The following is a 24,887-nucleotide window of genomic DNA, read 5'->3' as shown; positions in this document are numbered from 1 at the left end:
AGATGTTCTGCAGTTCTACTTTAAAATATCTACGTTTCATCAGCTATCCAACAAGGTATAACAATCGAAGATTTTATTGGAATTGGTGCAAAAAACTTGGCTTGGCAAAGGTAAAAATTACATTTGTTGATTACGTTCAATGTAACCCTTGACCCCAGAAAACAAAATAAGACAATAAATAAGTACACAATAACATTTATTACTTAACACATGTTTAAATTTCATGTTCAATATGACCACCCCTGTTTTGCACACATTTTTCGCAGTCTTTTTCTTAGTCACTACGCCAGTTGTTAAATTGCCTCTTATTTCATTCGCCGCGTTAATTATTCTAGCTCTAAATTCTTGTACAGATGCAGATGAGATCTGGTTGGGCTCACTGTGCACCGGACTCTTCATGTGCCCCCATACATAAAAATCCATGGGGGTTAGGTCCGGACTTCCCGGTGGCCAGGGTATAGGCCAGAGTCAAGCAAAATCAGAGTCCAGTAAATAACCACAATAGTCACAAATCGGAAGAAACAGTCCAAAAACAAAGCCAAGTCGAACAGAAAACAGAAATCAAAACGATAATCATCCATGGTAGATGCGCTACCATGGACGAATCACATAAGCAGACTAACAACCGAACACAAACAATAGGGCATGTTGTATTCCCATTCCCAACCTCCTTCGGCATCGGCACATTATCTTTCTCACTCATATCAGCATAAATCGTCAGTTGTCTGGCTTGCACGCCCCGAACCAACTCAAAGGACCTATTGACCATTATTTGTTAGAAATGCTACCTGGGTGCTTTTAACTAAGTGTTTTTCCTATAATTTTTGACAAAACCCTTGATTGTGATACCTTGTTGGATAGCTGATGAAACGTAGATATTTTAAAGTAGATCTGCTGAACATCTTCCATAATATTTTTTTAGATATCCTTTAAAGAAAAATAAACTTTATAAATAAATATTTCTTTTTTTAACTTTCAATGTCTTAGTACGACCTGTTAAGTTAATTTACTTACAATTTTGGTTATTGAAGTCATAAGGCATCTTGTCCTAGTTAAAAAAAGCAAAAAGTTATACAATTTTGACTTCTAAATTTCATAGTATACAATCAAATATCTAAAAATTAGGCAAATTTATGAAAAAAAATTAAAGTCGAATATCTCGAAAACGGTTAGGTTTAGGATAGGGTGTTTCATAGTCAAATCAGTTAGAAACGATGCAAACTACACGCCCTTAACGGATCTACATCGACTTTTCCTGTAACCCTGTATATTACACTGAGTAGACGGCGTTATTACATTTTTCTGTATAAATACAGTGTGTTAAGCGTTTAACAAAAGTTGTTGTTTTTGAGAAGTGAAATAATTAATTGTTCCTTTCCATTCTATGTATTCTTGTACACATCGTACGCACACACACAATACATACGCAACAGTCAGTCCATCAAAACGTGTACTCGGAATTTAAATGGTTACAGAACGGTAACGAACTCGCGCGGGTGACAAACCGGTGTTCGGCGTCACCGATTTTTCAATTATCATTTACAATAATCATGTGGGAGGGCCACATGATTATTGTAAAACATTTAGTATTCGATAACGTCACGATTTCAATGCTCACCTCACTGATAATAGGTAATATTATCAGTGAGGTATAATATTTGTGCCCTTAAAGTTCGTACAGACTAGACGCAGACGTAGTTTACGTACATTGTAAACTCTAAAGAAAGTACACTGTAGTCTGTATGCGTAGAAGTTACAGACTATAAATAAATAGGCACCTAGTTAGCAGTTTACACAATGTTGCATTTTTTACAGAGTTTACACACACTCATTGCAGCAACAGGGGCGGGAGCGGCGCGGCGCGGCGGCGCGGCGACGCGGCGACGCGGCGACGCGGCGTTCCCCGGAAATTACTAAAGCGTAACACTCAAAATATGTCTGCTGAAACAGCGCATAAAGCTCCTATCGTTGCATACGAAAGCGATAATGAACGGGCCATTACCTAGACTGATTATACCGTTCAATGAACTCTCTTTAATTTAATACAGCTCCGAACGAACCGACCCGGACGAGTGTATATCGCTCGTTACCTTTGTGAGCGCAGGAGGTGGCGTGCCGGCGGCCGGCGTCGACGATGTCGAGCTCGCTGGCGTAGGGCTTGTGGCGGGCGAGGGGGGGGCGACGCGCGCCCTTGTCGTGGAAGAACGTCGCGAACTTGTGGAGGGGTCCCATCGCCGCGGCGGGGACGGTCGCGGACCGCCGAATTGCGAGCGGTGGGCGCGCGACAGCGGTGCCGTGCGGAGTGATGACTTTCCCCGACCGCCCGGCGCCCGTCACTCGCGCGACCGCCCCGCGCCCGGGGTGGGACCGCCGCGACCTTCACCGGCCTGGGGACTACCGCCGGCCGAGAGCGCCGCTGGCCCCGACGCGGTGCGAGTATCCTCGCGAGTAGGTCGGCTGGGTAGGTAAGGTAGGCAGCCGTTTGCCATTTTAATTAAAGTTAGTTCCAATTTCGTAATGAAAAATTGATTGTCCACTCTCGAGAAACAGTCTCTTCTCGCCTCTTGTCGGTCCCCCGCAGATAACATTTCCCTGTTTTCTATTTATGTTGAGCTCCGCCGTGTTCGCCGCGCCTCCCGGCCCGGGGCGGCCGTCCCCGCAGGAGACCGGCCGCCCCGGGCCGCTCGCACCTCGATCGGAAGCTCGACGTATCGAAGCGAACTCGATATTACGGAACCGATTTATTGCAATCGTGAAAAGTCGATAGTTATTTTGAGAAATGGAGAGAACTAGTTTCGGGCGGAAACTTCCAGTGTTACGTAAAGTGCGACATGTGAAGTGGAAGCCGCCCGCCGCCGCGCCGCCGCCGCCGGTGACGCAACCTGCGGCCTGCCGTCTGTCACAACTCACAACTCACGGTACACCTGGGCTGTTCCGTGATGATAATATGACGACTACAAACGAACTTCGATGCATGATGAACACGTCAGTACCTACTGTAGCAGCTTACGTGGACTACCCGTACTCTGTACCTAAGCTATAAACATCATCCTCCCTGGACCCTAGACTTGAGCGTGTAATTGTCAGTAGAACGTCCTGTATATTATTATCATAATTATTAATTATTATCATAATATTATAATAATATGCTAGTGCGATCTCGTCAGTCGTTAGCAATTAATAAGGAAACAGATGGAAGCGACATAACTAAGTACCAAAAAGTGTGGTCGGCGCCATATTGCCAAGGACTAAACATGGCGGTCTATAGTGATGGGACACTTTTTTGACGGACTATAAATTAATTTAAAAAAAGCAAATTGGTCGAAAAATTTGTCCGATAAGTATATCGATATTTTTTTCGCGATATATCGAGACCGATATTGATATTTTTTCAAATATCGATGTATCGATATATTTTCTTTCAATTTCGACATCCCTATAATACGACACTTTGACAGTTTATGTACCTCGGAGAACCAGAACATAAAATGGCGGACCGGCCACAGTATTCTGATTTGGTAGAGACCATTATGCCGCGTCCACTTATAAAAGGCAATGGTCGTCAGCGACAAGCTGTAGACATTATACAATACTCGTACTACAGAGTTGCATGTTAAGAGGAGTCCACACCGCCCTTTTTTCCATACAAACGTTGTCCCCTGTTTCCTCCCTGGATAATGCTAGATTATAGACCACCACACAAGCAATAATGTTGGCAAATCCGTGCAAGGCCCCTCACCACGAACAACGTCCGTAGAGTCCACATCCTGAGGATGCTCCGGTGTTGGGGCGAAACGCGCGTCGAGGTTTTCAACCTGCATGGTGGTGAGGGGCCTTGCACGGATTTGCCAACATTATTGCTTGTGTGGTGGTGGTGTTTGCAAGTTCTTGCATGCGAGTGTACGCATAGGCAGTGTGGGAGGAGGGAGGTGCTGTACGCATGCCTATGCGTACACTCACTCATTTACTTAAAGGTGGAAGTTGTTTTCGCGGAATATTGCTAAAAAAATAATAACAAACTAAATTTAAACTATGGATTTCCGCAAAGTAACGCCTGATTCCAATAACTATTTCATAATTTAATTATTAAATAAGATATGAACGTTCTAAAACCCAAAAAAATGGCTAGATTTTCCGCTGCGTTCAAACGTCCAGAAAACAGATTTGGCTAGATTATACAAAATAGCAAAACATAGGAACACAGCTCAAGCCTTTTTTTAATCTTTAATGAAAAAAGTACTTAAATCGGTTAAGTTTTGGAGAAGGAATCAGGGGACAACGAATCGTTGATTTTCTGGATTTTCTGCAGTTGTCTCTATCGCGTTCTGCGGTATAGGCTTGAGGTAAGGGAGACAGCTATAGATATTACACGTACTTTTTTTTCATTTCTCTAGCCCCTGGTGTATCCTCTTAATGCGAATACTGTGATCAATATTGTAGAATATTTAATGTTTAATGCGCTCTTGCGTAAGTAGTGATATAAAGATAGCACGTAACACGGCTATTATTAATAAAGTCGGCTCGAGATTGCTCCGTTTTCTAATTCTCTCGTTAATTTGAATAACAAATTACCTATTTACGATTGTATACGAAAGTGACACGCGATATTGTGTTTGTGCCACCTAGCAGCGCGTCGCGGAACTAAAACGATCACGTATGCTAAGCTGACGGACGTGTGCACACACGTTACACTGAGTTACTTCACTCCGAGTCGCATAGATGGCAGCACCGGTCTCGAAATCTGTCAGCTCGTCTTACGACTTCGAGCTTTCGGAGCCGCCAAGCTCGCCAATATGATAAGTGATAACACTACGTTTTAGTATATAATATAGTACAAATTATTTCGGGCTAGTTACCTTTGGCAGTTGCGAGGGAGTTGGGTCGCTGCGGCGTGGCGCGGGTCGCCGCGGGCGGGCCGGGCTTGCGCGGCGACGGCGGCGGCGCCAGCGATGTGCGCGCGCGCACCGCCACCGGCGACGACGTCAACTTCTGCACCACGCCGTTCTTCTTAGCTGGAAACACAACACTCACTATTAGCCGGACTAGCTTAGCTGAGCACAACACGTTTCAAACTTAATCTACGTCATCCTTTTTGGTGCCATAGAGATACGATGATATCTAGAGAGATTAAAGGTATTTCAAAGATTCAGTTATAAAAGGAACCGCGTTAATGCCGAGCGTCACCGCCCACCATCGTGCAAGTGTGTGCGGCGGCACTCGAGTCACGTACTAGCTACTTCACAGTTCACTTGCACAGTGCACTCCACAGTGCTCAATGTTTCCTGTTTCAAAAACTATCATAGCATGCAGCTTAAACGATAAGTATTCAGGATCTATTCAGCTGGCTGTAAATTAGTATCTCAAATAATACTATTTTTGCATGGATGTACTACGAGGTATTAGCTGGAGCGGTAAGGAAACTTCACACAGGACGTTGTTATGACTAATGTATAGCTGTAGGTATGTAGGTATTCTAGTGCCACAATATGCCCCAACAGGTCGAGCCGGCCGGGTCATTGCCAGCGGGACCTTTCGGCCATTGTCCCAGCGAGCTAGTATTGTTGCGAAACTGCCGCGACTCGCGCGCCGGCCACTATGACAGCTTGCACATTAACAAATTGCAAATGGCAATGTATTAAGAACTAACTTATTATTTTGGTATTGACAGAGTAAGTAACTCCTCCACGGTTCGATGGTTTAATTAGACTTTAGGGCTGGGACCGGAAGATGCTCGAAGCAACGATGTGAACAGAAAACGTGTTGTTTTCTAGCTAGACAATGCAAGCGGATCACCCGATTGTTTAACGAGTAAGATGATCCGTGCATCGGATGGGCTCTTAAGCCTGATCTCTGGCTAGTCGAGAATAATTTCGACCACTAGAATTACTAAAGCAGGGGAGATTGTTATTTGCTCCTGTGTCTGGCGCACACACTTTTTGCATCCTTCCTAATGAACTGGGCGGTTTCACACTAATTAATGCTCCAAATGATACCACGGACGCGTGTGAAAAAGATAAAGTCTAGAAAGGTACGTGCCAGAGTATAAAACATAATACGCGCCATCACCATACATCATACAAGGTAAAAATACGTCTCCATTCTGGTTCTTCTTGACTTTAGTAGTGCTTTCAACTCAGTAGACTTTGACATCTTCCTTTCTATCCTTCGTTCATTTAACATGTCCTCCTCAGTAGTAGAATGGTTCGACTCATATCTTCGGGGACGTTCGCAGCGGGTCCGGTCTGATGAGGTTACCTCGGACTGGTGTGATCTCGATGCGGGGGTCCCACAGGGTGGCGTTCTTTCTCCTTTTTTATTATCAATTTTATCACCACAGTGACCTTAGTTATATTATTAATTATTATGTAACTCCCATCTCTATGCAGACGACTTGCAGATTTATCGTCAATCGCACATTGACTTGTTGAGTGTATCATTCTCTGCACTTGCTTAAGACCTTTCAAAATTTATTTGAATACAAGAATCCTTCTAGTTCAAACCCTTATTTTCCCTATCCTTGATTACGCGGACTTCTGCTACTTGGACGTTACCGAAGAGCTGTTATTAAAACTGGAACGGCTGCAGAATCTCTGCATCCATATTGTTTTTGGGCTAAAAAAGTACGACCATATAAATTATCAGCTCTCCCTCCTATCTATACAAACTCCTTTACAATCCCATATCTCTATGGGAGTAGGATGGAGTACGGATATAGGAGCGAGTATGGGAGCCCCATATATAACAAAAGTGATTTTTTGCTCGATATCAATAATGGTAACAGGTAGGCACTTGAAATTTTCATAAAGTTCTTCATTATATTATTTGTACTTACTTTATTAATAAATAAAAATATTTAAATGAAATAAAAATTTAAAGGGGGCTCCCATACAAAAAACACAACTTCTAGGTAGTTTATTTTTGCTCTATAATAGTACGGAACCATTAGTGAGTGAGTCCGACTCGCACTTGGCCAATTTTTTATTTTATTTTTACAAGTCTTGTTACGCAAGTTACAAATTACAAGTATGTATTTTCGCCAGTGTTTAGTCATCTATGTTTTATTATGTAGAATGCAGTGTAGTGTATTTGCAAAAGCAATATATAGTGCCCCTTTTCCCAGACTAACCCCCGCAATCGTACAGGGTGTCGTCACGGTGACGGCAGTTCCACACGGCCGGGAGGGCTGAGGGCTGGCGGCGTGCTGACTCACCATGAGCCTGCTGCGGCGCGGCGGGGGCTGCGGGGGTGGCGGGCGGCGCGCGGGCTGGGGGACTCGCGCCCGGACCACTGTCCCGCTTCTTGCCATTTCCTGGGGAAGAAACCACACGGTTAGAATAATAATCGAGTATAACTCTATAGGAGTAGTACAGTGGACATTGGAGGAGTCTCCCTGTCTATTTAATAAGATATGGTTGTCTTGCAAGATAGATAGACCGGACGGGTATTGTGTTTGTATGGCGCAAGTGAAAAGTGTGCCCGGAGTTGTTATCGCACGGCGATGTCGTGGGAAGGACTTGCACAATACTGCACAATGTCGTGGTCGAGAGCGGCGCGCGTCGTCAATACGATACCCACACGAGCTTGCGAGCTACGGCCATGTTTTGAGTTGTGATAATATGTGATATGTCACGTATGTCGATTCTCACGAATTAGGGTGATGCCAAAGTGAAACGAGCGTAATTTGTGAGTTGTGAGTCGCAGAATTTCGGCTGACAGAAATTCTGCTGCATTCAGTTTCATACAAAAGTCCTGTTTGATTCACACGAGCATAATTTTGATGATGATGTATGAAAAGGTATTCACGCGACCGAAGTTCTGCGACTCACAACTCACAAATTACGCACGTTTGGCTTCGCGCGTTTGGTTTTAACGTTGTTAGTGGCGGCCGAAAAGGATGATCTTCCGACCGAGAGAGATAGCATGCTCGGTCAGGCCGAAGCCCACTGACGTCATTTCAGACGTTGTATATATCTTGCCGTTCTCCGAAACTTCGATAGCGCGATGCAGGATTGTTAAGCGAATTGTGGGTACTAGGTACCGCCACACTATTATAAGCCGACTTAATCTTACGATGTAAGGCCTTTAAATAAAGAAGAAAAAAAAACTTATTATTATCGGTGGGCTGAGTAGCGACTCTACCATACGTAATATTACTTACATTTGTAATGATAAATTCAACTTCAACTTCAACTTCAACCTATTATTATGTATAACATGAGCTTAGACGCATCTTACATATGACATGACCTTCTGATGTGAATACTACACATGATACAACATAATACGCCGGTTATTTATAATAATTGGCTACGGCCCACGAGTACCGCGGGCGCTCTGCCCCGCTAGACACTCGTAGGGATTCCCCCGCAGGCCTCCTCCCCGGTCAACCTTCCGCCGGTACCTACATCTCTACGATGACCACAATAATCATATCAACCCCCATACGACGTATTCAATGCATAGGTTTATTGCTAAGCTAATTAGATTAAGCAGAGAGTAAGAAAAGTGAGATTTTCTCTTGTGAGATAAATCTTATGTTTTAGATGAAGAGTAAGTAGTAGAGACTCAGTAAATCAGTGTAGGATAATTTATAAGCGCCGCCGGTCGCACGTTCTGTTCGGCGTGGGGCGCGGCGTGCGGGGCCCGCGTGACCGGCAGCATGCGAGCCCGGCAGCCCGGGGGCACGCGAGGCCGACAGCCCGGGGGCCCGCGAGGCCCGCGAGACCGGCAGCCCGGGGGCCTGCGCGGCGACGAGGGGCTACTCACCTCTGGCGCCGAAGGAGCCGAAGCGCTCGCGGTTGACGGCTAGTTTGTACTTTTTGTCGGCCTTATCCGGCGCCGGCGGCGGCGGGGGGCGCTCCGCCCCCGCGCGGTGCAGCTTCTCTTTGGAGCCGTGCGCGCCCATCCTCCACAGCCGCATCAAGGGGCCATCGCCCGCCGGCACTGTCACTGTCACTGTCGCGGCACGTCCCGGGGCTACCTCCGCCGCATGGTCCGGTCCACGCGGTCACTGGGCGACGGCGGCCTCGGCCGGCGTCATAATTCCATTCCACAAAAATCACACGACACGTTTGACAACCGAACGTCCGCTCTCGTCGACGCGCTCATAGGCGAGGCACCGCTCGGGCCCTGGGAGTTCGGGGAACGAATGAGTCGAGGTGGTCGACCGCGGGCCTCGCGTAGCTATACGCGACGAACGCGAACTCGCAAGTGAAAGTGAAAAGAGCGTAATGGAGCATAATACGAATTACGAGTTAATACATGAGCTTATATGAGCGACGCCCGGTACTGTGCGCGGGGCGCATCGTGCGACGCCGGCTGCCGCTGGAGTGCGTACGCGGAGGTATCGCGGAGCGCCACGATCAGCGAGCGGTGCCGGCCCGCGACCGCCGCCGCTATTTCCGTCGGCCGGCCGACCAGCGCGCCGAGAGCCCCGCGCCGGCGCCCGGCCCGTGGCGTCCGGGGCCCGGCTCCGCTGGCCGATCGAGCTCGACGCGCCGATGCCGGCTTCACGGAATCGCAGCTTAATGTAATCCCCGTGTTGCAATTTGACATTTATATTGTTTCGCATTTCTCCAGCAACTCGCGTCGTATGTTACATCCGGCGACAGATGCGCCCCGCATGCACGATACGGACGAAACGAGTTCGATACTAATTAGGAGCTCGGGTACTTCGATGCACCCGGTCGCAGAGCGCGGAACACGAGGTGGTGCGGTGACTCCTCGGTACACCCGCGCCCGGGATGGAGTGTGAGCTTTCGCACCTGCGCCTGTCGACCCTCCACCCTGGGCCCTGCCACCGCGGCCTAGTTGGCCCTCAACATAACGTTAACGTAAAAGTTAGTACTTGTGAAGAACGTAATTCGCAGTGCCGCGGTTTCAGTAATATAATTATTGTGCATAATAATTGATAATATTACAACTTCCAGTTTCCACAGACAATTACATCTCAAATAATGACTAGTTGCTAAAGTCGGCAGTTATTCGATAGTAGTTTCCTGTATCCGTCACCGAAATAGCTATATTGCACATAATGTGTTTACGTAATGCGCACCTTATCTCGTTAGTCGTTACTATGCTGTATGATAGCTGTGCTGAATTACGAGTTAATCGAACGTGTGGAGCAGTCGTAAATTAGTCGCTACTCGCACCCTGTCCCAGTGTTAGTATGCAGTAACTAACGACAGTCGAGGAGTTCTACGAACACAACAGGAGCAGCAGGAGCGAGGTGCGCCAGTAATAGCGCGACTTAGTCACTAGCGCGAGTACTCGAGTGTAGTGTTACGGCGCGCGACAATTTTAGCACTTCAGGGTTAAATAACTTGGAGTCCCGCGCGTGGCGACGCGTCACGCGCGATGTCCGAGACCCCGAGTCCCCGACAGGCAGATAGACTGCATTAATTGTTTGTAACCTCGCTTAGGTTTCTCTACATCCATTCCTTTATAGTTTAATCATAAGATTCTAAACACAATCGGTTTGACTGATCACAATAATAATTATTAGCATTAACGATTTGCATAATAAATATTAAACCGCAAACATAACGGATATGTTAATTTGTAATCTAATATTCTCCGATCATATTCACCCAACATCGACGGTGGACGTATTAACCTACTAAATACTAGTAATATTTGTCGTCGTGAATTACTGGAATTCATCGACCGGATTGTTTGCTGTGTAAACATTAATCGCTGATCAACAACGTTTGGTAAATAATAGACGCACAAGCGCGAGCGGCACAACTCGTGTGTCCAACCTAACGCTGCATATGTTAATATTAATCATCAGAGATCAAAATTGATTCGTAAACCGATTACACTGACCTACGTAATTTGTCGTCGTAATCGAGTTATGTCAGTTCACGATCTCCGGATCTCCGAGATCACCGCGGTTTCGACAGGTAGGCTTTAACTCTATCTAGAGCTCCGAATGGAAATGGAATCGACAGTTAGAAATCGTCGAGGATTTACCGCGTTTTTGCGCCGGTTCAGCGTAATCCACGATGGCCAGTCACGCCAATGAAGTCATAACCGAGGCGGCTGACCGGTTAATCGTATATAACTTATTCAGTCTCATGTGTATGTATGAGGCCTCACAAAAACAACACTCGAAAGCCAAATCGACCGTGTCCTCTGACATGCAACTTTGTAACTTAAATTTATGTATTGTATAAAATTTATGTAATTTAAAGGAGAAAAGTCGATCGTCATCTTCTCCAAACGAAGTAAACGTTTCGATGCACGACTACCTATGGCGCAACTGCGCTCTAGCGGCTGAGTAGGTAGTGTAGGTGCACCGAGTTTTGGAATGAATCGTCTCCTTGTAACACATTTCTCAGCAAACGGCGAGCATCTAACGGTGCTCAGTGCTGACATTTGACAGGTGGGTGCGGGCGGCGGCACGGGCGGGGGGGAGAGGGGAGACATCGATTAGCTCAGCCTTTGTGAGGGGAACTCGAGGTCTAACAGCTGAAGGTCGAGGATGCGCTATTAAAGTGAGGCGATGATGATGTAGGAATATAGAAATTAAAAGCCGGTGTTCAACTTCGACAACGATTTGGTATAGTGTTCAAAAAGAAGGGGGATTAAGAATTTAGATGTTAACAATAATAGGATCGCTCGGAAGAATAAAAGTATACTAGTAACTTATAAATTTATATGAAGATGACAAGCACAAAATAACGGAGAGTTTAGATTAAGCTCAATGCAATTTCCGAGGCCCATCCGAAAGAACGTTATTTACTCGGCGAGTTAGCGACAGCGTGTGAAGTGGTCGCGGAGGTCAGGCGGGCGGCGGGCGGCGGCCCGTGCCGTTGTTATCGCTTATGTCTTCACAGTGCACAGCCAGATCCTAGAACAGGGACCGAAATGACCACATCAACTACGGATGCCAAAGACGCCTTCGGGAATCGGGTGGGACCTCCCAGCACGAATATCACGAGGGTTAAAAATGTTTTCTGTTTCCTCAACTACTATCTACTATACCCGACACCAAAGAAACTTTGTATATTTTAGTGCTACGACAAATGCTATCCGACGCCCGTCAGTTCCTATCGAAGTCAGCATTCGAGGCCATTTAAATATTATTATTAATATTAAGCTATTAGCAGTAACTCATTAAGTCGCTATCGAAGACAGCGGAGCAATAACAGCGAGAGTCGTAAATTACAGTCCGTTAAACTCGTGACGTCTGGCTGGAGGCTGGAGCTACGAGTAGCGAGTAGTGGGTCGTCGCGGCTGTAAATCCGTCGGATGCCGTGTAATATTCGGTTCAGGTCGGCAATTTCGAGGGCAATAAAATATATCATCTGCGAGCAAGATGGTTGCATGTGGGTCACCTATCTCTGCACACGGCCGGGCGCGGCACGGGCGCGGGGCGGCGGAGGGCGGACGGGACGCAGCGGCGCGGAACGATCACTCGAGCGGCTCCTGATGGATGATATTTCATCACACAATATGTCGTTTGCATTGAACTACTTGTGAACGCGGAACGGTCAGGCGGAGATCGAGTCGTTCGATTCGATAGCATCGGATATCGATACACTCGGGCCAGTACGACTATTCAGTATCAATCGTTCCTTTCGATTTTGAGTATACGACACTTGCACAGTTTAAGCTATGGGCTTAGAACCTCGTGAAACAGAATGGGGTCGTTGCAACAGATTTGGCGGAATTTCGTAATAAACAAAACGCCCCGGAGACTGCTGGCAGCGGGCCAAGCGCAGGCGCGGAGAGGAACGACCGATCGCCGAGGATTCCCGCAGTCCGCAGCGCGGGCGCGCGCGTCGTACGCGGAACTAAAACCGGCCGTAGATCAACTAATTAGGACATAAATAACGATTTATATATTTAGCCTCCGAATAGCCGCGACGAAATCGCACGGGACTCGTCACCAGCGAGCGCCACGGGTCAGTGCTAACTGCTACTGCACCCGCTGCTGGTGTTGGTGTTGGTTGGTACAGAAACCGCGTGGTGCCAGTATTGGGGCCACTGAGCGCGGCCGCCAATACCAGCTGCAGCAGCAACGGTGTTTATGTCACTGGTTGGGTCTAAATCCGCTTGAAAGTCGACGAAGCCATACCCACATATCCTATGTATTTTATTGGTTTATCGGGTGTAGATGCTACGTCAACACTCAACAGTCGAGATTTTTTAGCAGCCGTTTTCTCCAGTACGTCTACGGCTCCACGCTCTACGAGTCTACTGTCTACAACTGTGCATCTTTAATATGTTCAACGACTAAGTTGCAATTAGGTACATTAAAACAACAGTTACATCTTTGAACCGCGTCTCTATTACCTACTGACTCTAATAATATTAATGTGCATAGCATATTGATGTTTCGAAGTTTATAGCTATCGTTTATCATCGCGAGTAACGATTGTTCACAGCGCGCGATTCAACTCGCGGCATGTGACGTCGGGACGCGCGTCGCAGTTCCCGTCTACCGTGCGCGGCTCGCGGGGTACTTCCGGCCCATATCCCTCAACAATCTACGTGCACCTATTAGGGTTATCGAACGCTAACTGATTGCGACATTGATTCTCGACGAGGAATAGAGAAGACGCTGCCGCTATGGATTGCACTGCAAAGCTACGGAAGAAATCGAGGTGAAAATATTGTCTCGACTCTCGCTGACGGCCGCGTGCCACGTGCTACGGAACTCCAGCGCGGGGCGTAACGTCTGTGACTGGGCAAGAGCTGCCAGTTGCCCATCAGCCGGTACACTACAAGACTACACCGTCACGTATCGATCTGTACAATTAATTTTATAGCAATTTCGTGTGCCCCTTCTAAATCTCGTGGGCACTAGACTCCGACCTCGATCTATGCGGGGTATTCTCTTCAAAAAACAATGGAAATGTGAATAATATCATACGGTTGTGCGCCCGCTCTAATGACTAAATTTAAGGTAGAGGATGTAACATACTTTCCAAAAAATATCACCAAGATTTCTCGACTTGACATCACTAACACCATGTCCTTCAATGTTAGCCGTGATCGGGCGGATGGGTTTGACAAACCACTTGGTTGTGACCAAATTACTTGGAGGACCTCTCCATCTGCCTAGGAACCGACTTTTCTGATAGAACATTAGGTCCTAAATCATAAATAAGTAGCTCTACCAACAGTACCAACGTATAACGTGAATTTCGTGTCAGTGGTACTGTGCCTACTCCCCGCTGCAGTGCCACTGAGTACTGGCTCGAGATTCGTGTGCATGTCCGGTGTCTACTGACAGATCCTCCATCTATAAATCATCCACTTATAAAAAAATTACAAAGACAAAAAAGACTCAAGTAAACAGTCGTATGTTAATATGTATTCAAGGTTCAATCGAAGACGCGCTTAGTTGTAAATTGTAATGCTTTTAAGCATGTGTCGTGTATGTTAATAATAATCATAATATGGCTTTGTCAGCAAGGTCGCGACCGTCAGTCGCGACCGTCAGTACATTATAATATGAACCCTACATTCTTCATATTTTGTAACCGACTGCTGTACACGAAATAATGGCGCACCGAGTAAAGACGGAGACGCCAGTATTGCCACTTGCCACGTCAGACGTGCTGTCGAATGTCGAGTGCGAATTGTGAACTCATTATTAATCATTAGATTACACCTCATTAATCTTAATCTTTTTTTTTCTACTTATTCTTCTCATTACTTATTTTAATTTTACACCCTTCGAAGGTCGACGGCTATAATAATAATAATAAGAATAGGCGGAAGTTCGGTCTACTCTCGCGACTCGCGGTACATTTTCGCAGTTTGCTGACTCCGGGCTGCGTCGCGACGGGCGAGACATAAATTCGATAAACACCGACTGCGGCCTGCGGCAGACTTTACTCACTAGGCTTGGGCCGGTCGGAGGCCGGAGCCCTTTACAAACTGGTTCCTTTATCACCTGCGGCAGACCGGTCGGCGACGTCGACCGCGGTCCCCGCCCGCGCCGCACGCCGCACGGACCACGGTGCCGCAATTATCCCCCGTATGGGCAACTGGGTGAACCGCTCGAGTTTCGAGTGCCACTTCGGCGTATCGTTAATTATTAGCGGCGCCCAACGTACTTTCATGATTATCGATTATACAGTGTGTAACAAAAATAAGTGATAATACTTTAGAGTTCACTGTGAAAGCGCTGAAAGGCGAATTTTTTTTTTCATTTTTGTATGGGCAAGGGCCCGAGCGTCACGAGTTTCCCCATACAAAAGTGAAAAAAAATTTTCGTCTTTAAGCGCTGCTACTTTCACAGTGAACTCTCTACAAGGAACACGTACACACCCTAAAGTATTATCACCTATTTTTATTACACTCTGTATATTATTACTCGGCGGTCCGTCCTGACTCCTGACTTATGTTCTTCTAGTCTCGTCGAACTCTACGATCATTTTCAAAATTAATTTACTTTTAGTTTCTTATTTCAATTTACATAACATCGTGTCGAATGTAACTAGCGAGTAGCGACCCACCCCAGCGCCACGCCGCACGCGTGGGTTCAACGGAACATATGAATAAATCTTAATATAATGTAATAACTAGTGAGCCTTTCTCTCGAACCGCTTAATCTGAAACTGCCGAAAACTGCATTAAAATCCGTCGAGTGCTGTAAAATCTCAATGATTTATTCTACATCGCGAATGATACTGGATATGTCGTCCTGTCCGCATTATCTACACCGAGTACGTACAGACGATCGTTATCTGTAACTGTGTACGCCGGTACGGGCCAGTCGTATTCCATTACGAGTGTACATCACAGACACAGTATCAGCCGCCTGCTGACTTTTAATGTTATTTATCCGCGAATGTAGAGTTCGTTGTAACCTGTATCGTTTCAATTGCAATATTTAATTCAAATTTAAGAAAACTGCCGGTGCCTCGCAATAAGCAAGTAAACTCGAAAGAATCCAACTCTTCCCGGGCGCTAGTCGGCCTCAGATGACAAAACCTAGATAGTAGGAGACTCCGTTGCAACGCGACGGTGCGCAGGTCAAATGTACGGACGCGTTTTATATCCACGATACCGATGATGATGGAGGTACAATGACATAATATTCGGGATCTCCGTCAGCGCATGTTTACACGGCCATGTGATGACGGGGCTATATCGGGATTCGGGAGCGCGCGGGGCGGGGCGGGGCGGGGCGGGCGGTGTTGTTCCGGGTCACTACGACGACGACGCGACGGCGGACGATCAGACTACACGACATTAGTGCCGCGCTGCTATGAAATTTCAAGTTATTCTTTAAAGTCTGCCTTTCCAAGGTACTTCAACGAATGCTCATGAGTCATGAGAGTCAAGTGTTCTCTCAATTATTTTTTTAAAAGGTTAGAGTCACCGAAATGTATCTTTTGTGTTTTGACTTTTGAAAGGCTTCGAAGTCTGATTAGTGATTACTTGTTACACATGATGACATGCCAATCGACAGCGGACTCATAAGGTCTGTTCTATCTCGACTGAAGTAGTATAGTCCATTGAAATTTGAAATGTTACGTCATGACCTTTGCATTTTTTGCATTTGCGACACGTCACATGTCACAACTCACACGGTACATACAGCTTGTCTGTTTGGCGGTGTGCGGTGAGTCGGTGACTGATAAGTGATAACCTTCTGATATCTATCGGCGCGGCGCGGCCCGCGGGCGACCTGACATTGTGCAAATGTGCATGCTTTGGCTAATGTCAACTATTTGTATATATTTTTATTATTACAATAAATAATCCAAGTACAGGTGGTAACTGGTAGATCTCATAAAGACGTTCTAAAAGTGTTATTTTTTAACCTATTTGGAAATAAAAAGATTTTTATTTTCAACATGTTGCACAATGCACAGGCCACAGTGCACACGTCACATCATCTTTGCAATATCGCAATTCTTTCATTCATAACCATCATATTATTTGATTTTAAGTGGCATTCACATGAAAGCCAGCTCGATATCTAACTTATGGATCTGATAAAACAACGATTATGTTTCATTTAATGCATTTTTACAATATTTTTATTTTTAGTGAATCGTGATTTTCAAGGGCTCCACTGATAAAATATCGTGTTTCTTTGTTTTATGACAGTTAATGTAGGGGTTGTCTCCTACAGATGATGGATGCTGGATGCTGGATGATAGTGATGATGCTGATACTGATAGAGATGCTGATGCTGATAGAGATGCTAATGCTAATGATAGGTTTTAAATAATACGCTCTTGATGCTTGATAATGCTCTGCTGTATTTTGTCGTAAATGCTTAAAAGTTTATACAAGTTCTGTTATGAAAGTGTAGTGTAAATGATATAAGTACTTCCCCAAATTACATAAATATAGAGAATGGAGCTAAACGACACTTCCATAAGTTTATCACAAAACTTTTTGTTTACTGTGTATACCGGTGCAGGGTGCTGCACTCTAGCGTCAAAACATTGCAGTAATATGTCCTAATTTACGTACGTGTACAGAATAGTCGCAGTTCTAAATGACCTCTACTGCGAGTCCAACAGTAGGATGGTGTCGTTAAACCTAAGATTCGGGAGTTTGGCGGAGGATGCGATTTGCACGCGCTCTACATTTTTTTTTAATGAAATAAGGGGGCAAACGAGCAAACGGGTCACCTGATGGAAAGCAACTTCCGTCGCCCATGGACACTCGCAGCATCAGAAGAGCTTCAGGTGCGTTGCCGGCCTTTTAAGAGGGAATAGGGTAATAGGGGAGGGTAGGGATGGGAAGGGAATAGGGGAGGGTAAAGAAAGGAATAGGGTAGGGGATTGGGCCTCCGGTAAACTCACTCACTCGGCGAAACACAGCGCTAGCGCTGTTTCACGCCGGTTTTCTGTGAGAACGTGGTAGGTCGAGCCGGCCCATTCGTGCAGAAGCATGGCTCTCCCACGTATCATAAAACATTTTGATCATAATAACATTTTAATCTTATTTAGTTTCTCGGTTTCAAAATTGTTAAAAACGTCTACTTCAGGCGGGTTACGTTATAAACATTGTTATGTTGTATCATCGTACTTCGTAACAAATAACATACAACTAGTAGGTACTTATTTTGACATGACATCACTAATTAGCACTGAGCTACAAAGTAAAGTAATGAACAATATTTTATTGCACAGCAATGCACGTAGCTTTACACTTTACAGTTTCCCAAGCCAGGTTTATCGTGTCTTATTGTTACGTAATTACTTAATATTATAATTTATAATAATATTATTATATCGAGTTATAACAAACTCGGTGTCGATGAACGCCGCGCGCTTAGAAATGAAAATAATTGGTGGTATAATCAAGTAACAAACTTGGTTAATATTGTTTGGCAACGTTTTGTTGGTAACTAATTTTTATCTTCCAATTAACATAGCAACTGTTGACACGTTAGTGACGCGAGCGGCTCGTTAGGTCGACAGTCCATTGTCGTCAGACCTCAGACCTGGCGACTGGCGACCCGTCAGTGGAGCCGGCACCGGGCCCGGCGCTGGCGCGGGCGCTGGCGGCGCGGGGTCAACGCTTCATGGCGCGGAGTGCGGACTCCGGCGTCGAGAATAACCCGTTACGTCCCTCCAGCGGATTTTATTGCCAATCGATACGACGCTATTTATACCCTAAGCCTAGCTCTAAGCCTGAACCTCTTCTCGGAACGGCTGAGCGCTAACGTTAAATGTTTGAAGTGAACGGACTCTACATTACACAAACGAAGATGCGGACGTGGAGACTAATAAAAATATTATGGACGAAGAAATGTGTTATCTGGATGTGGAATCTGAGTTCTAACTGATAAGGAAGACGCGAGGCGCCGTCTCATATCACCTGAGATTCGGCTTATCGTATGAATTATCTATACTAATATTATAATGGGCATTGTCCAAAAAAAATCACATGTACTTTTTTTTTTTTTTTCGTTAAAATAGGGTATTTTAAGAATATAAATTAAATAATTTTGATATTCATTGGCTAGTTTTTTCTCAATAAATTTTTAAAGTTTCGCTCTGACGTCATCATCGGCGGACAATTGACCTCTGAGTATGTTTTAAATTTCCTTTCAATCTTATTTATAATGGCTGGTTCGTCAAATGCAAGTTCTCATTATGTGATAGCTGATACGAGAAGCTTACCAAAAGTTCGAAACGTAATGTTGGTCGAATTTATTGCTAATTTAAAGCCATTGAAGGTCAAACAAATCGAAAAAGGCTATAGGCTATATTTTATCACGCTAAGACCAATAAGAGCAAAGAAATAGAGGGAAAATGTGGAAAAAACGGAGTGAAATTATTTGAAATTGCTTATTATCTTAAGAACTACTGGAACAATTTTTATGTTATTTGGCAAACATAAAGAATAGACCACGTCAAGGGACAAAGGCTATTTTTTGCGAAAAAATGTACGGTTGCGTGAAATTCCTAAACTACGCAAGCAAAGCCGCGCGGAACATATATATATAATAAAATCGTAGGAAAGTCAATTCTGTACATTGAATATTTTTGTATAATAAATAATACTTGCGATGTGATCTACTATGCTAACGCGGACGAAGTCGCGGGCAACAGCTAGTGTATAATATTTCATCCTCCTATTTGGTAAATTATTGTAAAAACTTTAGATACGTAGCGGTCGGGCCTCGGGGAAGATAGTGCTTCGAGCTACTTCATATTTGGAAACGATCCTTCTGAATAATAAGTATGAATGAACAAAGTCCCCCAAACCCCACCCCCCTCCGCCCTGAGCTCGCGTGTCGAGTGTCGCGGAGCTATCACACGATCAGTGAAAGGCGCACAACAGAACTTTTCAATCACAGCCCCAATCAGACGCAACCGATAAACAGTAATTATAACGTTTCACCGATACGACGACGTAACGCGAGAGAGTTCATTTGGCGATACGCCGCGAGTTACTTTGGGAGCCAATTCATCCAAACGACCGCGGGTGACTGGTGAAAACCTTGCCTAAATAGTACAAATTAGCATCACCCCATACGCATAATATTATGTCCTGAGTCTTAACGCTCGTACGTGATTCTCCTGATTCCGGACCATAATGTTGGCTAATTATGGTCCGGAATCCGGGTACATTACGGTTCCAGGTGCTTAGTTTGACTCATTGGCGATGTACCCCAGTCCCTTGTACCCACGAGTAGAGTCGCACTCCCGGCATCATAGCCAGCGAGTACACTACTCACTACTGCACTGCAGGCTGCAGCCCACAGGAAGCTCACTTCCTACCGCGTTAGCATTTGAATTTTGAAGAAGTTCAGCTACTGACTACTATCCTTAATTGATATGAAAATATGCACACAGTTCCTACGCGATAAACTAATTTCAGGACAACGGAGTTGCAGACGTCATCTAGCTATCAGTATGTATATTTTATGAAATACCGTATTCACTTTGTTGTCATAAAATGTATTTCAAGTAGTATAACTCTGCCGCCTGCGGGATTTTAGCCCGATGATGGCCACTACAATATATTTTGTAGCTCGAATGTTACCTCCGATATTAGAACGTTATATCCGCGAATTGCAATTTACTTGTCGGTGTCTAAGCACACTAGGCCGAAGTTACGGGGCGTAAATTCCGCATGATTACGCCCGCAATGTCAGACTCATACAATATACGGATGGAACGCGACGGAATAGTGTGTCATCGGTAATTTAAAATACATTGCGGGCGTAATCATGCGGAATTTACGCCGCGTTACTTCGGCCTAGTGTGTTTAGACACTCAGTGTTCCAGTGGGTCGCGCCGGTCGGTACTGGCGAGTGGCGAGTGGCGAGTGGCGAGTCGCGAGAACAACCGTTGCGAAGGGTTTTCCTGCGGGCGGCAGCCGTATATCGGCGGCCCGCTACAATAATGTCGTTATTATTGAACATAATCGTTCACTTTCACTGCCTAGCTCTATTCGCCAGTCGCCTAGCTCTCGGTCGCGTGGAGTCCGTTCTCCGAGTCTGTGGACCGTGGTAGATCAGACTAAATAACTGCACCTAAATAACTTACTTTAGGACATCTCGTTCCCCCATTAATATAGCAGCCGGACGCACGTTACACTCTTCTTTTATTTTTCATCAAATTTTTGTATCGCTAAAATTTTACCTTAAAACGTTCCTATTTCAAAACTAATTGTTGGATCAGCTGACTGCGAATTACGTTCGCGGGCCCCGACTGCCATAAAATATTAATTTCTACTGTAAGATAATCAAACTCGACCGATGTCGATAAAGGTAATAAATATTAAAATTAAATGTAGCGGCCAAATGACCACAACGCCGCTCTACTCTACTATGGCACTATCATGGCTCTACCTCCCTCTCGGCTGCCCCGGCTCCCTGATAGTTCATCTATTGAACCATATTTTACAACCGTCGTATACTTAGTACTTACTACTAGCAGTATTGCTACTGTAACAGTTTCAGATCGCCTTTCAAAATCAAAAAATTAATGAATTGCAAAGTTTTGCCTACGTGCGTTTGGACCCGAAAATATTTTAATTTGCACGGAACCCGGGCGCGGATTGGTCATGGTTTAATGAGAGGTGGTCGATCGTATCGAGAATAATATTTTATAGGCGCTTTCTTTAGAAAGCAGCCAATAGATAATAATAATTATTATATTACGTTGAACTTTGAAGGTATCGTAAGTGATTCGACACCTCCAAAGCTGTTTCCAGCTGAAGGAATTAAAATAGGTATCTATTTTCTAGCCAGTACGAATTACTGCAGTTTCTAAGCTATGAAAATGGATACCTACATACTACGGTCTACATAATAGGCACTAATTCGATACTGCTAGAACTGGACACGCACGCGGATCGCGTCCGCGCGAATAGCTAGGCCTTCGGCGACGATAAGTTTAACGAGGTGGAGGGACAGGTTCGACGGTACTACGATGACGGTGCACCGCACAGGTAACCGGCGCGGCGGGTCGGCGGGCGGCGAGCACGGGAGAGTCGGGTGGCGCCGGCCCCCTCGTCACACGCGGCGAACACACTTCACTGGCATATGTCACATTTTCCTCCTACAAAAATGCGGTATGCGGTTCGACCTCAGCGACCGAGGAAACCATCGATTTTCCGCGGCAGTGACGTCACTCGCGACAGCATGGCGCATACGGCGCGCGCCGACCGCGGTTCCTCGCCGACTGGCACGCCGGCCGCCCGCCGCCGCGGCCCTCCGCCGGGGGAGGCGGGGGACGCGGCCCTCCGCTCCGACAGCTCAGCTGTTCTACACGTAAACCGGGGACCGAGCCCCGAGCCCTAGCTCCTAGCCGACGGAGACCTAGCTGTCGTCCTAGCGATGCTGAAAAGATAAGGCCGTGTGTAGACAGGACGTCGGGTCTCGGCCCGAGCCCCGATGTACCCAACATTACAATGCGATAATTTATTTCGTAAGAAAGGAATTAAACCCTCGGAGAATCTTCTAAAGCAGAAACCGAAGGCTGCGCGAAGCCGAAACGGAAGCCACATTTTGAGCCGGACACTAAATTCTACATGGGTAAAATTTAATATCTACTATCTATGTTATTATTTTTAGCAATGTTCCGCGAAATAAACCTCAATCTGTAAGTAAATGAGTGAGTGTACGCATAGGCATGCGTTACAGCACCTCCCTCCTTTCCCACACCGCATATGCGTACACTCGCATGCAAGAACGTGCAAACACCACCGTCCACCACCATACAAGCACAGAGTCCACTTCTTTTTTTTTTTTGAGACGGGGAATGCTGTTTCGTATGCCGGAGGGTTTGGGGACAACTCCCCCGGGCATGTAGGACTCGCTGCGGCCGTAAACATTGTGAATTGACCGCAGCCCTACCCACTAAAACCCGTCTATACTCTTCCATTCTTCGCACGCAGGATTGCGAGAACGCGCGAGCTTTCTTTCCGCGGGGAGTCCACATCCTGAGGATGCTCCGGTGTTGGGGCGAAACGCGCGTCGAGGTTTTCAACTCGCATGGTGGTGAGAGGCCTTGCACGAATTTTATAACATTCAAACTCTTTATCAAACATACAATAATATACAGTCTAGTATAAAAGCTAGGTAGCGTACATCACGTCGTCTAATCCCATGCTAAGTAAAAGCATTACTGCTTGTAGGGTGGTGGTGTTTGCTCATTTACTTACAGGTTGAGGTTTATTTCGAATATTGCTAAAAATAATAACATACTAAATTTTAAGCTATGGATTTCCGCAAAGTGACGCCGGATTCTATTAACTATCTACATGGGTACTTCATTGAGGTACACCTGCAGACTGCAGACTGCAGACGCCCGCAACTCCTTTACACCAAAGTTCGTTTAGCGCGCGAGAACCGTACATTTTCCGGGATAAAAAGTATCCTGATGTCCTTTTCCGGGTCTCAAAGTATCCTGGATACCAAATTTCAGCAAAATCGGTTCAGAGGTTAGGGCATGAGGAAGGTACTACGCATTTATAATATTAACGGATGTTTTGTTATCCCATTGACTAACATTGCAAATGCTAGAAGAGAAGTAAATTTTCAACTTTTTTAAAAAAACTTTTTCAAATTTTTAAAAAAAAAGAATTCGTCAAAATTTTTGCTATAATATAGGTAATACAAAATAATACTTTTTAACTTAAATCAGACAGGTAGCGCCATCTAGTCAAGTCGAGAGAGAACGTAAGTCATACTATAGATAGAGTTGTAGAGTACTACAGTATAATATTAGTTACGCTACACTGTTAAACAGTTTTTATGTGCACAGGACTTTTATTATTAATACGCCCAGTTAAATATTATGAATTATGATAGTATTAACTATTACGTATTATTAATTATTATTTCTTTGTGTATTACAAACGCCTATAAAATTTAAATAGTTTTAAAGCTTCCGCTATTGCCAATCTAATCTAAATCAAGGGGCTACAACTTAGAAGTTAGAAGTTGACGACTGATGCGCGAAACGGGTAAGGATAAAAAAATGTGTTACATTGTTTACTTTCTTCAGATACCTAAAAATAACAACAAGGTAGAGAAGGCAAATGGGTGTCTCATCCTTTTCCTCGCAGAGTTTGTAAGCCGTTATTACTAGCGCCTATTCTGTTAACAACAAACTGATCAAATAAGAAGTCACACCCGAACCCTTTGAGCACCTTAAGGCTAAAGGGTAAGATTTAATAGTTGGCCTAAGCCCTAAGGTCACATTTATCACGAATGGTTAGTCGAGTAAAATAAAGTGCTATAATATTATTAAGTATGTAATTTTTGTACAAAATTAATTGATTGAAATCGATCTACAACTTCGCCTAACTTATTTCTCCAATAAAATTAACCGTTTTCGAGAAAAACATGAAAAACCATAGTTTCACACATTTGACCTTTAATAAAATATTTTGCACAAAGGGGATCCACGGGAATGGTGTACATTGCAAGAATAACTTAAAAAATTCCCGTTTCTAATTTCAATTTTTTTTTCTTAGGTCAAATATTTATTTTGTTCTGAAGAATATACAAGTACACGGTTTTCTAGAATTACATTTACCTGTGACAATATGCTAGCGACATAATTTTAGGATCACTGTCATAGACTCTGTAGAACACTCATCAATACAAATGGAAACACCAGAACGGCGACGGTGGTAACTGGTAGTAATAAAAGACGTGAGTGGATAAACACGATAACTAACATACGGACTTCAATTATTTTTTCTGATTTAATTTCAACAAACCATGTAACTTATCTACTTCATCACCTGGCTAATATTATATCTGGCTATAAATAAATTGCACAGTTTTTTATTCCAAATAATTTTTCCGGCCCTAAAGCCTCCATTTTATGCAAAAAACGGCAATTTTTTTTACTGTTACTTATCGTATTCTTCCACTCACGTCTTCTATTAGTAAGTGTAGTAAGGAGTTTGTACTCGACACTCTTGAGCTG

The 24,887-nt window shown here is 44.8% G+C and overlaps 1 protein-coding gene across 2 annotated transcripts in view; it reads right to left on the bottom strand.

Moving 5' to 3' along the window:
* The window catches only part of LOC121739722, an 81,899-nt gene that overhangs the window by 31,970 nt on the left and 25,042 nt on the right, over nucleotides 1-24,887 (bottom strand). For both annotated transcript variants that reach the window (XM_042132271.1, XM_042132270.1), the window contains exons 4-5: nucleotides 7,211-7,309; nucleotides 4,857-5,012 (exon numbers count right to left, since the gene is read on the bottom strand). In XM_042132271.1, the coding sequence (XP_041988205.1) occupies nucleotides 4,857-5,012; nucleotides 7,211-7,309 (255 nt within the window). The remainder of the gene's footprint in view (nucleotides 1-4,856; nucleotides 5,013-7,210; nucleotides 7,310-24,887) is intronic.

Source organism: Aricia agestis, chromosome 2 (genome assembly GCF_905147365.1).
Source record: "Aricia agestis chromosome 2, ilAriAges1.1, whole genome shotgun sequence".
Classification (NCBI taxonomy): Eukaryota; Metazoa; Arthropoda; class Insecta; order Lepidoptera; family Lycaenidae; genus Aricia; species Aricia agestis.
The sequence above is the reverse complement of the archived record's forward strand: the minus strand, read 5'-3'. Positions and strand labels throughout refer to the sequence as shown.